Source organism: Gymnogyps californianus, chromosome 7 (genome assembly GCF_018139145.2).
Source record: "Gymnogyps californianus isolate 813 chromosome 7, ASM1813914v2, whole genome shotgun sequence".
Classification (NCBI taxonomy): domain Eukaryota; kingdom Metazoa; phylum Chordata; class Aves; order Accipitriformes; family Cathartidae; genus Gymnogyps; species Gymnogyps californianus.
In genome coordinates, this window is record NC_059477.1 from 41,370,617 (window position 1) to 41,383,469 (window position 12,853).

Consider the following 12,853-nt stretch of genomic DNA (forward strand, 5'->3'; position numbering starts at 1 on the left):
CCTCACACCTGGCCGGCCGGCACGGCGGCCTCCTCAAGGAGGGCGGGCGCCACCAGCCTCCCCCCCCGCCCGCCGCCGCCGCCACCACCACCACCGCACTGCGTTACCGAGGCGAGAGGCGACAGAAGCCGCCCCCACCGACCTTCGCTCTGCAAAGCGGGCAGGGACACCTCCGGGGCGGGGCGCGGGCAGCGGCCGAGCGCGGAGCACCGGGGGCGGGCGGGCGGCGCCGAGCGAAGGGGCGCGAAAGCCGCGCCCAAGGGGCGGGGGCGCGCGGGCGCGCGCCCGCCCGGCGACGCGGCGCGCGGGCAGGTAGGGGCGGAGGGAGGGAGCGCGCGCCGCCCGACCCCTGGCAGCGGCGGCCGCGCTCCGCCCCGCCGGGGGAGGGAGGGAAGGAGGGAGGGGGAAGGTAGGCGGGGCCAGGCGGCGGCCGCTGGGTGGTGAGTGGGCAGGGCGGCTGTCAATCCGGGGCGGTGCGCCGCCGCCCGGCGTCGCGCGACGGGCGGCCGTGATTGTGGGAAAGGAGGGGAGGGTGGGGGAGGGGGAGGAGGAGAGGAAACAAAAACAATCGTCCGGGCGCCGCCATCTTGGGTCCGTTCTCCACGCCACACAAGTGAATGGGTAGATATGAAATTACCACAGGGGAGCAGCAACAGCAGCAGGGTACGGAGGGCTGTTCCGAGCTGCCAGCTGGACTCGGGAGACTCTAGAGACGGCTCCCGCCGCCGCCGCCGCCCAGAGAAAACCCCCGGGCTCGGCCTTTTCTCCTCGCCAACCCCTAAACTGCACTCCTGGAGGGACAAAGTTGGTCTCAGCCGCGCTGCCTCCGCCGCCCGGGAGACGAGAGAGTTGCGTTCAGCAGCGGCTTCCTCGGAGCCGGGAGTGAGCCGGGGTCAGAGTTAGGGGAGAGGGTGACGAGGGGATTCCTCCCCCCTCCACCCTCTGGCCGGGGCTCGCCTGGTGCGCTGTGTGGGAGGCACGAGGAAAAGACAGCAGGAGTCCGGCAGGCTTTTCCTTTCCACCCCTGCTCGCTCTTATTCCTTTCTCCTAAAAGGAAAAAAAAAAAGAGGAAAAAAAAGGCAAGAACTGGATTGAGGGGGTGGGGGGGAGGGGGACCGTCTCGGGTCTCCGTTTGAACAGCAGTGGGGCGGGCGGAGGTGCGGCGAGAAAGAAATGTGTCCGTGAGGAGTTGGAGAGGAGTGTGCATCAAGCAGAAGAGTCACAAGCCTGCTTCACGGGAGGAAGAAACCTGCCGCCCGTCAAGCCAGCACGGAGGTAGCCGCCCGCTGCATCCTCCCCTCTGCCCGCAGTCTCGCTCGCCTCCTCGCTTCCAAAGAAGCTGAATTCTCCTAGAAGCACGGCAGTCAAGGAAGGAAGGATTTGCCACAAAGAATATATCACCCTCCTCCCCAGCGGCTGGATACTGCATTTTTTTTTTTTCCTTTCAGTCACTCTTCTGTGTTTAAATACCAAATATAGCCTCTTGGGGGGGAGGGGATGGAAATCTCTTAGAAGAATTTGAAATCTTGCTCGGATTCGGGAGTGCTGGTGTTGCACGGCCCGGGAGAAGGACCGCGGAGACGGGGGAGAGAAGGGGAGATGTGCGGCTCTCCCTGACTGGCGGCAGGACTAGAGATTTGCCACTTTTCGGGAAGCCCGAAGGTTTGTTTGTTACCAGACTGTTGTTTCTCCCCTTTTGCTCTTCTGGCTTACGCTAAATCCCTCAGCATTATTAAAGAAAACCGAAGTGTTGCCCACGTGTAGCTGGTGGCTTTCTGTTTTTAAGGTAGTTTTCATCAAGAAACTGACAAAACTTCCAGCCTTCACCCGGAGGCTTTTGAGGTTTAAAACTGAAATGGAGCTACTTTTCTCCCAAACACTACATGTTGTATAAGGGGAGCCAGGACGAAAACATCGTGTTTACTGATTTCGATACGACTCCCCGACACTCGGCACCTACGAGGGATGCTTCACGGAGCTTGATGTGGGAAAGAGTTGGAGTGTGCTCGGAGACTTCGTCGTGTCCAGCAGCTTAATTGTTGACTTTTTTTTTTTTAAAGTGGATTCGTAGCATACTTTTATGAATTAAATTTTGCCACCGTTTGTACAGAAGCCAAATGACACGTGTGTTTTGAAACACGGTTCCAAATATATCCATCCCTCAACCCGGATTCTCGCTAGAAAGAGCTGGAGGGAGATCGTCAGTGTCTAAACAAAACTGATTTTACTGTTTTATGAACATTAGCTGCTGCAGAAATGTTGCTATAGATTGCTTTATAACGGTTCAGCAAGAAGGGAGATTTTCCAGCTTGCAGGACCCAGGAAACTGGATACTTAAAGTCACTTAAATGTTTTAACAGCATTGGAAAATGGGAGCTGCTACTAAGTTGGCGTTCGCTGTTTTTCTTATCTCTTGTTCGTCAGGTAAGTGAATGTTCTTGGTTTTGTCGCTTTAAACGTAAGGCTTTGGGGTCAGCACTTGAAAGCTTGAGGTAACTTTGATTAGTATGAACGAGGAGAGATCTTTCTTTTTTCAGATGGCAGTGACTGTAAAGACAGAAGCTGTTTTCATCGTCATTCTTAAAAATGTATAACTTGAGCCCTTCAAACGCATGCAGCGCTTGGATTTCAGATCAGTTGTGTGGAACAAATGTGGAGACATAACCACCTAGGGTCACATACAGTAATCTGGCAATGCAATTATTAGTGTTTCATCGTGTCTCTTAAATAAGAATAACCCAGCTGAAATACTCTTAACTTCAATTAGATCTCTTATTCCGGACCATTCACTGGTGAACGGCAACCTTCATTAATGCTTCATTAGTTTAGAATAGGTACTGCTCTGAAAGCATTAGCTCGTCCTTTAATGATCGCGAGGGGGGTGTGTGTGTGTATAGATGTATGCACAGAATTAGGCTGAAAAGGCAGACTTTCAGTTTCTAAACGATAATTTGTAATGCTTTGTATTTTGCTACTTAATATGTCACTGCTTTGTAGTGCAAAAAAAGCTACTACTTTTCTCTTCAAAAGAGCAGAGGTTGAGTTTCAAACGCCAGCTCTGCGACCTGAGAAGCAAGCGGGGTGCGAGGACTTCCCCACGCTTCTTTAGAAGGAAAATTGTTACGGTAGCAACCAGTGGTTGGGGGAACTGTTGGTACATTTCCGCTTGAAGCTCCATCAGTTTCACAAAAAACCCTATTACGAGCTGTGTAACGGATCTAATATTAGTTTACACGGCAAGCCTGGCACTTTCTACTTAGACTTTGAATGTGTTTGTAGTCCTCTCTGTAGGTTTAGATATGCTTTTCAGCGTTCTTGCACGGTGTGCAAAGGCATACTAGTTTATCAGTCTCAAAGCTAGCAGGCAAGTGCTCAGCTTTTCAGTGTAACCGGTGTAAGGGAGTGATGAGATCCGTATAACAATGCCTTTTAAAATTTCAGTGTTATAATGTACAGGATTTTGCTGAACAGGACATTTTCTTGTGGTTAGTAAATGGATAGTCTAGTCTTATGTCTGTAGTGGTATTGATCAATTCCGTGTGCGCTAAATATGCTGTGAAATGGTGAGCGCTGCCAGAAATAAACCAAAAAAATCCTTTCTGATTTAACCAGATAAATAACAGAGCAGGTTAAGGACAGACAGAGGTTTGTTTTGGTTTTTTTATTAGGGTATACCGTTTATTCCTCTCTTGAAACAAAACGCAATTTCTTCTGACAGTTTTGTCTTGCAGTAGAAGACACGTCTTTCATCTTTTCCTAATACCTTATTTTTAAGTTACTTGAGCAACATTCCTCTTAATTCGGGAATATTTTCTGTAGGGAAACTTTTCCCCCCACCTCACTTGCAGTTTCTGAAAGACTTGGTGCCCTCTGCTATTCATGTCTGTCTCTCCCTTCCACGTCTTTCTATTAAGATCTTTTTGCCTAGAGCACAGAATAGTGATCTTGTTGACATTACCTATCCTTCTTATTAAAAAGAACAGTTAAGCAACAAAGGCCGTCCTTTCCTTAGCATTTCTTACTCAGGTTGTTCTTGGTAAGGTAAGATGAATGTTTCTCTTGCCTGTGAAGATGGAATTAATCTTTGCTAAATGAGCAGGAAACTGGCTGCAATTTGGACTGCTTCTCATGTTAATGACATTGTTTTGGTGGTTATTCCAGTATTACATATTAAGTGTTCCGGTATTTAACAATTATTAAACTATTTTGTACTCACCTAAAATTTTAGAGTATCTGCAGTCCTGGTGTAGGTCTAAAAATAAATAAATTCAACAGTAAGCTTTTGTTTCTATGATCAAAATGACAAGATTATGTAAGCTTTTAGCACGAAGTACAGGCATTTTGATAAGTAGTGTTTCTTCTCTTAACTGTGACTTGTTTCGGTTTAAAGTCATACCTGATCAATTGATTATAACATTGTTGTCAGAAGAAGAAGTTTCTTTTCCAGGCTTTAGTCTGAAAAAAAAGTCTGCCCAGCCTATATATAAGAATATTGGCAGTGGTTGAAGAAATCCTAGAGTTCAGGTATAAAGATGTCTGGTTTGTCTTTCTCCAGTATGCAGGCTCTAGCTACTCTGAGTGTGTGTGTCAGGGAGTGGGGGTGTTGGTTTTCTGTATTAATTTATTTTTATATGCAACTATTTTCTGCAGTTGTTTACATAGCCAATTAATGCTAGTTTTCTTCAAATAGGTGAAAATGTGGGGTTTTTTTCTACGTGGTGGCTGTGGAAGTGGTCTTTAGGTTGAAGGCATTTTATTTTGCTATCTATAAACTGCTGTATGAAATCCTGTAAATGTACTTCAAATGGATAGGAATTTCCAGTGAATCTAATAATCTTTGCTAAGGGAATGAAAATACTTCCCCTTTCTGACTAAGATATTTGAAAAAGAGCATCTGTGTTATGTTATTAAGCTTTAAAATATTTGTAGATGCTTGGCTAAAAGTGGGTGTAGGTTTGCACCCATTTGTACTAATTCAAGAGAATGAGATGAATGCGTGTTAACTAAACATGAAAATAAAGTGCCCAGGTCAAGGTTCTCCATGTGCTCTCTAATATACTTTTTATATAAACCTGTGCGTATTTTTGATTTAAAGAACAGAAGATCCTGCAGTAGTAATACTTATGAACAGTTGAATATGCTTCCTGTGCCTCTCCTGTAGGTGAGGCATGGTTGTAGGTGAGCTTAAAAAAGAAAAATAGTAAATAAAATAGCTTGTTCATCAAAGAACACTTCTCTTTAGACGTTATCTATGTTCTCCCCTCCCCCAAGGAAGTGTGTTTGTGTCTTCTAGCTTTTGTGATTGCTGAGTTATACTTTGAAATTTCAGGAACAGAGAATGTATACTTTAATAATTTTCTGTGATGTTTCAGACTATGTACCCTGTGCAGCTGAAAATATGGGAGATGTTGAAGTAGTGCATTATCTTTAACCAAAATCTTCTGTTGTGGGTGCTATAGTTTTTAACGTCATGGTTCCTTTTGTTACTCTTAAAGTCCATATTTCCCAAACCATCATTTCTTCTCTTCTCAGCTCTGTCTTTGGTACCTGGGCAGTCTGTCATCAAAGTAGTTCTGCAGCTCTAAGTCTCTTACAGGGAACAAGACCTATATTTGTGAAAACTCACTTAAGCTAAATTCAGGCTAAAAATCACCTAAGCAAAAGGAAGCACATCAGAAAAGTCTTGGTTCTCTCTTTTTTGCTAATGCTAGATCATTCTCAAGCCACTCAGAAGGTCTTGAGTAATTTTGCTGAAAGAAATAGCATATCAAAGATACCTTTGTAGTTGAAGTAGCATTTTCACTGCATGGTGAATGTTTTATTCTTTGATTTTTTTTTTTTAATTTATTCTTCTCCTGTCTCACACCGATTATCAGGGGAAATTATTTTTAAATTTCTTTTTTCCCCCCAAAAAATCTAGATAGAACTGTAAAGCCCAAGATACTGCTACAGCTTCAGAAGCTGAATGGTTAGGCGTTTGGAAGGAATTGAGGGGTGGGAGGTGAGACTTTTTTCTTTAATTTTACTAGTGTAACATTTTTTTGACTGTCCTTTCATTATTAATTTGGTAGCACTTGAAAATCCTGCCAAAAGTTTAGGAGTATTGTTTGTGAAATTGTCTCTGCTGGTATGTTCTCTGCAAGCTGTCCATGATTGTGGTTGAACTCTAATCGCTTTATTGCACAGGCAGAGCAATAAAACACTTCAGACTTAGTACTGCTTTTAAAGTAAAATCCTGCTCAAGATTCCTTTTTTATAAGAGTGTACACTTTTTTGTATTAAGTGTGTTATCATTGGGCAATACCCCAGCACTCTTGGCGTTGCCGTTGAGAGCAGGACTTGTAAACCTACTTAATACTGTTTTCAAGCATAGATACGTTTACATAGAAGTAAATGTTACGTAGTTTATAAAGTTTCATGGCTCCAGGTTGATGTTATAACTTTGATTGCAGATCAAAATTCTGTTACTAATTCTATGTAATCTGTTAATACTTAACAAAAGTTACAAACCCTAAATCTTCTGGGTTATGAAAAATAGCTGTACTTGTGCTAATGCAATATTAGAACATGTAAGCGTAGTTCTAGTAGAACTCTGCTTGACAAGAGATGCTGCTGTCATGGGTTTATTTGCATGTCTACCCTTCAGACACAAGTCTTTTCTCATAGAAAAAGCTTAAATAATTTTGTCTTCAAATGCTGGATGCTATGTAAGTTGATGTGGGGAGGTGTTCTGTGTGAGGGGAAAGCTGTTTTCTGCTATATGGGGGTGCAAGAGGGTAATTACTGCTGTCATGAATCATAGTTTTCAGCTGGTTTTAATGGAGAGTATTAGAATGCCTTTTTTTTTTTTTCTTTTTTTCCCCACCTTTCTGGAATTTGGAGGCAAAAGTCCTTAGGTGATGGATTCAGATAATTTGCAAGTGAGGATAGACAAATAATTTATTTTTCCCCTCTGTTTAACTGTAGAGGTTCATTTTTGTCATATCATTAGTTTTAGGTAGGGGGGAAAATAACAGTAACTCCAAAGTTTTTCATTCTTACTGATTCTACCTTCTCTTCCAACCTTTTACACTTCTAGTTTTGAGAATGCCTGGCTTTCAACTCCCATAGCTTATTTCTCTTTGAAGTTGGAATTCAGTTCTATTTCAAGTCATTATTATGAAGCTTGTATGTATAGTGTCTGGATTTCTTAAAAGATGGTAGTAATATTTTCTTTATTCACCGGCAAATGTGGTGGACACAATATGCAAAAGTAGTCTTTTGGAGACCTATGTGATTTGGAGCCAAGATATAGCAAGTCCTGGGTACTTATCCTTGGGAAATCATCTGGAGAATAATCATTATAACATGGGCTGTAAAAGATAGAGGTTGACAAGGAATCTGATTGCGGAAGAGATTTCTTGGTGAAGGGGAGATGCATTTCCACCACTTAATTAACAGAAAGCAGATTAATGCAAATGTCTGCTTTAGTTGGTTGGTAGAATACATGGTCTGTTAGCTATCTGATGTTCCTGAAAATGAGAACTCTTTAAAAAGATCAAGAAAATTACGAATTTTACAGCCAAGTTCTTGTGTGATGAAATCTTAATGTGTTTTTGTTGCCTTGGTGCTTAAAATTCAGCACATCTTATTTCCTGTTATTTCCATATGGAAATTGAAGTGTTATTGGATGCCAGTGACTTTATGTGGCATCTCTTATCTTCTCTCCCCTACACTGTCTGTGTGGTGGTGGAGGTTTTTTCCTTAAAAACAGTTTGTGACTACGGTGCCAAACAGCAGAGCATATTTAGGCTAATCCCACAGAAAATGAATATTTACTGCCATGTTGTTTACATTGCATATCTTTGTGGCTAAGAATCCCAAATGTACATTAGATACTTCAAATACTTCAGTTGTTGGTGGAAAGAGCAGAGAGAGGTTTATCCACTGCAGTAATTACTGTAATAATTTCACAGTAAAGTAAGCCTTGACGAGAAAGGTCAACATTCATGGTTTTCTTCTGAGTTTCCTAGTTAAAGCTGTAACTGGAAGCAAGCAGTCTGGCTAGGAAAAAAAAAAATAGATAATTCGCTTACTAACTGGAGGCATAAATCTTTGGTTATGTGGTTAGAGGTATTTGAAAAACACTTGGAAATGAGGGAAGCGTTTGTGGGAAGACTACCTGTTCCTGCAGCCAGAAGCAGCTGGAGGTAGAACTAGTATTGTTGTTAGGATGGTATCTACTGAGGCTGGATATTGGAGGTGTGAAGTACTTCTTTGTACCCACCTCTAGTAAGGTGCTGTTACAAAAAACGGAATTACTTTAGATAGTTCAGTGAAAGAATGTACCTTCTCTTATGTTTTCTTTCTTCTGTTCCACAGTTCTCCCAAATTAATCCCATTTTCAGACTCGTAGTCAAAGAAGGATGAGCAGGATGGTAGCCTTTACCTCTCTGTCTTTGGAACTTTCTTTGTGATGGTTGTCCTAATGAACTGTGCTGCTATTGCTTTCAGGCAGAAACTTCGTTATGGAGAAAATGAGCAAGTGACATACTTACAATTGTATTGATGCCAGCAAAGGTCCGAGTGACGGCTGTGTAACCTAAAATCTTGGTGACCTTACAGTGTAGCAGTGGAAGAACAGGAACGCTTGTGTGTATTGCCAACTCAATGTTTCATTGATTTTTGAGGGTAAATTAAGTATTGCTGAATTCTAAAAACTTGCCTTGTAAAAGTACTGGTATTCTTGTATTCTATTGGTATTTCTGGTTAAATTGGTGCGAGATAATCCGTTTCAATCAGGATGCGGAGTCAGTCCAAAATTGTAATTAATTTCAGTGTTATTCTTGAGTTATTCACTGAGAAGGCTTGTTAGTAACTATTAAACTACATTGACTTGGCCTTCATATGATGTTGAGTACCTTAGTTGGCAAGAAGGTTATGTGTTGTTGAAGTAATTGAAATGGCTAGATACCACCTTTTGAGATTCCTTATTCTGTTAAGATACAATTTATATTTTTAAGGATTTATATGAAGCTGTAATTAGGTGGTAATTCAATTCAAAATGCTGAAACCAGAACGTAATTAAAAGCAACCCCCTTTATACTCTTAACTGTGGGCATGTAAGAAATGCCAAAGTATATTTTTTTGCTTTTATAACTCTTTAATTACATGAGGGAAACATTGCCTATAGTTAGTGAATTGAACTGACTGAAAGGCAAGATAGTTGAGAAGAACCAACGTTTTATAAATGCTAGATCTTAGCTAAAATGAAAAACAAGACTCATTCTCAAATTCTTTTGTTTTCTGAACTTTGAGATAGTCATCAAGTAAGCTGAAATTAAGAAAATGAACGTTGCATTTTGCATTTACAAATGGTAGGTATTGCTGTCTAATCTAGTTTTGTTGTGCGCGTAAATGAGGCTGTCCTCACAGTTGGGAAGATTCCACTGATCTTTATACTGATGACAGCAAATCAATTAAGGTTTACTGTTTTAATTCTTAACATTGACACAGTTTAAAGCTAGTACCTGAAAGGTTACTTAAGATGTCTAATTTCATCGAAAGGTTTTGTTTTCAGAAAGTGTCTGTATAATTATTTTTAAAACTGGGAAAAGAATCTATATTGCTCAGAATTTTGTTGCTTTTCTATAGCTTTAACTCATTGTGTCTTCCATCCCTAAATGGAATGCATTCAATGTATTGCCATTTCACCAGAAGAGAGTTAGTTTTTATAACTGAAGTTGCAAAGTTTCTTGTGGCAGATTGACTTTTTAAGTTTGGTACACCCATCCTTTATAGAAATGGAGAAGGGAGAAAGTGGTCAAAAAGGTTTAGGATATTGTTTCTGCATTTTCTGAAAGATACCAAAGTTCTTACGAGGGTGAGTCGACATGCAGTTTTCATTCTGGAAAAAAATGGAAAGGGGTAAGGCAACTCAGTGATTTTTTTTTTTTTTTTTTAATATGATTGACTGTAGATCTGAAGAATATTTTAGAGATGATCTGTGGCTTGTCTCTTTTGACTGTTTCTAAACTTCTTAGTGAAATGAGGCTGCAGAGTGAACACAAATACTGCTTAACTACTAGTGCAGTCCTGATACTGTTTTAGCTTGTGCCAACTGGTGTCTAATGAGATGACATGCAAGCACAGTTTGATGGATAGTGCAGGCAGGGGGCCAGTGCCAGGAGGCAGCACAGTCAAGACTGTACCAGAATTCCTGCAGCTTCAGCACTTCAGTATGCCCTCATCTTGTATCTGAGAGCACGGAGTATATACCATCAGTATGCTGTGAAAACATTATGATGATTTACACTGGGTTACAGCTTAGCTTTTGCATTATTTTGGACGGTCAAACTGAAAAACTGTCCCATTTACCAAAAAAACTCCAACAAACCCAAATAACAAAACCAAACAAACCAAAACAACAAACCAACCCATAACCTGCTTGGGGCCAGAAGAACATCATATGGAGCCGTTAGGAGGAGGAGGTCCATGGTCAAGTGCGATGTGGAATGGACGTGCTCAGTCTATGACATGTAGCCTAAGGGCCAGTGAACAGTCCCTGGAGCCGTTGTGATCTGCAGTATAGATACATGATTTGAAGGAAAAATGCCTGCTTTGGGTTTAAAGATTATTTCTATTTTAAGTGAGTATTGAAAGTTTTGATGCAGGAGCAGTGCAGTTGGTGGTTACTGTAATCTTGCAGTCTACCTGGTTTTTTTAAGTCTACCATTAAAAATTACTTGATAATAATGGCTCTGAATAGAAATGGTAGTTTCCTATTTGAAATTACTTTCTAAAATCAGAGCAGCATAGATTCGTTTGGGTCATCAGATGATCTTCTTCAGCATCGTGCTCAAAGCACTGTATTGTCCACCAAGCCTGCAGGTTCTTTTCAGCAGAGCTGCTACCTAGTCTGACAGTCGCTGCTTGTACTTACTGATGCAGAGGGTGCTCTGTCCCAAGGCTCAGGACATCACATTTGTCCTTGTTGAATTTCATGAGGTTCCTGTTGGCCCACCCCTCTAGTCTGTCTAGGTCCTCCTGAGTGACATCCCTGCCATTGAGCACCCCAACCTCTGGCATTGTCTGCAGACTCACTGAGGTGCCTTACACCACCTCCTCCAGCCATCGATGAAGGTATGAAACAAGATGGGTCCCAGGGTGGGCCCTTGGGGGACTCTGCTCGTGATACTTTGCATCTTGCTGTGGACGTGTTTCTTACGTGAGCGGTTCTATTCCAGTCGCATGCTGGCTGTATCTCGAGCTTTATTTGCTAGCTCACATAGCTGATTTTAACTTTGTTTCAGCAGCTTCCTTCCTTTTGGTGGCTTACAAACTTGTGATTCGGAGGGTTTTTTTGTAACTGAAGCTGTAATAGCATGACCTTATTTTTTCAGGTTCAGAGTTCTTATCTCATCTAGATAACACTAATCTCTAGTCTTTAAATACTGCCTAAACGATCATAGTGATCTTTATTCTCTCAGCTGCATTTTGAATACTTGGATTGCAATATCAACATATAAGTTGAAACTTAATCTGTCTTTTAAAGCTACTTTTAAATATAACCAATCATTTTATCAAGCCTTCTAACATGAAAAAGTGTCTCCTTCTAGGAATTTTGGGGAAGATCCGCATAAACAGGGAAGTGGTTTAATTTTGTTGTTCAGTTACAGTGTTAAGTGTATGAGACAAAATTAAACTTTGCAGTAAGTAACTGTTAATTTTGGAAATTTTTAGTAGTGTTTGTCAGTAGAGGGTACAGATAGTTCTCTAGCTCATAGCAATTACACGATGGAAGAGTTTTCTTTAAATATTTCCGTGTTTCAGGGTTGAAAAACATTTAGGCTGTGAAAGTTGCAAAAATTTTAAATTGCACACAATTGTTTGAATTACTGTACTTTTTCTGATAAGTTAGATGTTCTGTTCTTCATCATTTGTTTATAAAGCTGCTTTGAAAGTAGCACGGAGAAGACCACTAGTTAAATATTTTCATTTTAATTCTCTGATCTTTAATTTTGGAAAGGGTCTGTTTTGCAAGTTATTCCTAGGGATAATTGTATTTCATTAAATTTAACACAAAGCCTGTCAAAAAGGTTGTCTTAAACGTTTTTTTATTTTAAATGTTATGGTTTGATTACATTTTGTTTAACTTGAGGTTGCGGCACATACTGGGAGGGGCCAGACCCCAACAAATTAAGCCTCATCTAGCCTTGCCCATTTAGAATAATACAAATCAGTAGTGAGATCTTAATTAGTTCGTATGTGCCATATATGTATTAAGAGCAAGATATGGAACCCTGAATAACTTGTGAGAAGGTGGTTTAAAACCAGAAGATGGTTTTGCTCCCATTCCTGCCCCCAAATAAATTCCCCCCTCCCTAAATATAACAACAGCCCCAAAGTCAGCAGTGAGGAGTGACTGACCAATGCTCTGGAAAACCCCCTATGAAAAAAAAAGACTTGACAGTTTGGTGAAAGTCTTCTGTTTCTATCACTTGAAAAAATACTGACTCACATCCTATTAGGTCAGAGGCTTTCAAAGAAGCTAAGAGTGCTCAGGTCCCACTTTTTATTCCAGTGGAAATGGAGTGGATCCCTGATGAAAAATCTTAATGCTCCGGTGTGCAGCTGTACTTTTCCAGTGGCTTAAAAGCATTCTGGTGGATGGCAAATAAAGCAAAAGTCATTTGGGTTGGCTTTTGTCCCCTCTAAATGAGGGAACTGTACTTTTGACAAGTTGAACTTAAATGTTCCTTTTCTCTCCCCCAAGGGATGTGTAATTATTTCTGTAAAGTATTACTTTTTAAAACAAATTTTACAATTTTTTTTAATAAGATGGTTGGAATGATTCAGAATATACATTTGAATG

The 12,853-nt window shown here is 41.2% G+C and overlaps 1 protein-coding gene across 2 annotated transcripts in view; it reads left to right on the forward strand.

Moving 5' to 3' along the window:
• The first annotated feature begins 1,471 nt into the window (after positions 1-1,471).
• ACVR2A (activin A receptor type 2A) overlaps positions 1,472-12,853 on the forward strand; it is a 66,066-nt gene continuing 54,684 nt past the window's right edge. Inside the window, exon 1 of one of the 2 annotated variants that reach the window (XM_050899663.1) lies at positions 1,472-1,662. Coding sequence is in view for 1 of the 2 variants with exons in the window: in XM_050899662.1 (XP_050755619.1) it covers positions 2,370-2,424 (55 nt within the window). In the remaining variant the exon portion in view is untranslated. Of the gene's footprint in view, positions 2,425-12,853 lie in introns of both variants that reach the window. The other variant, XM_050899662.1, reaches the window with a different exon arrangement.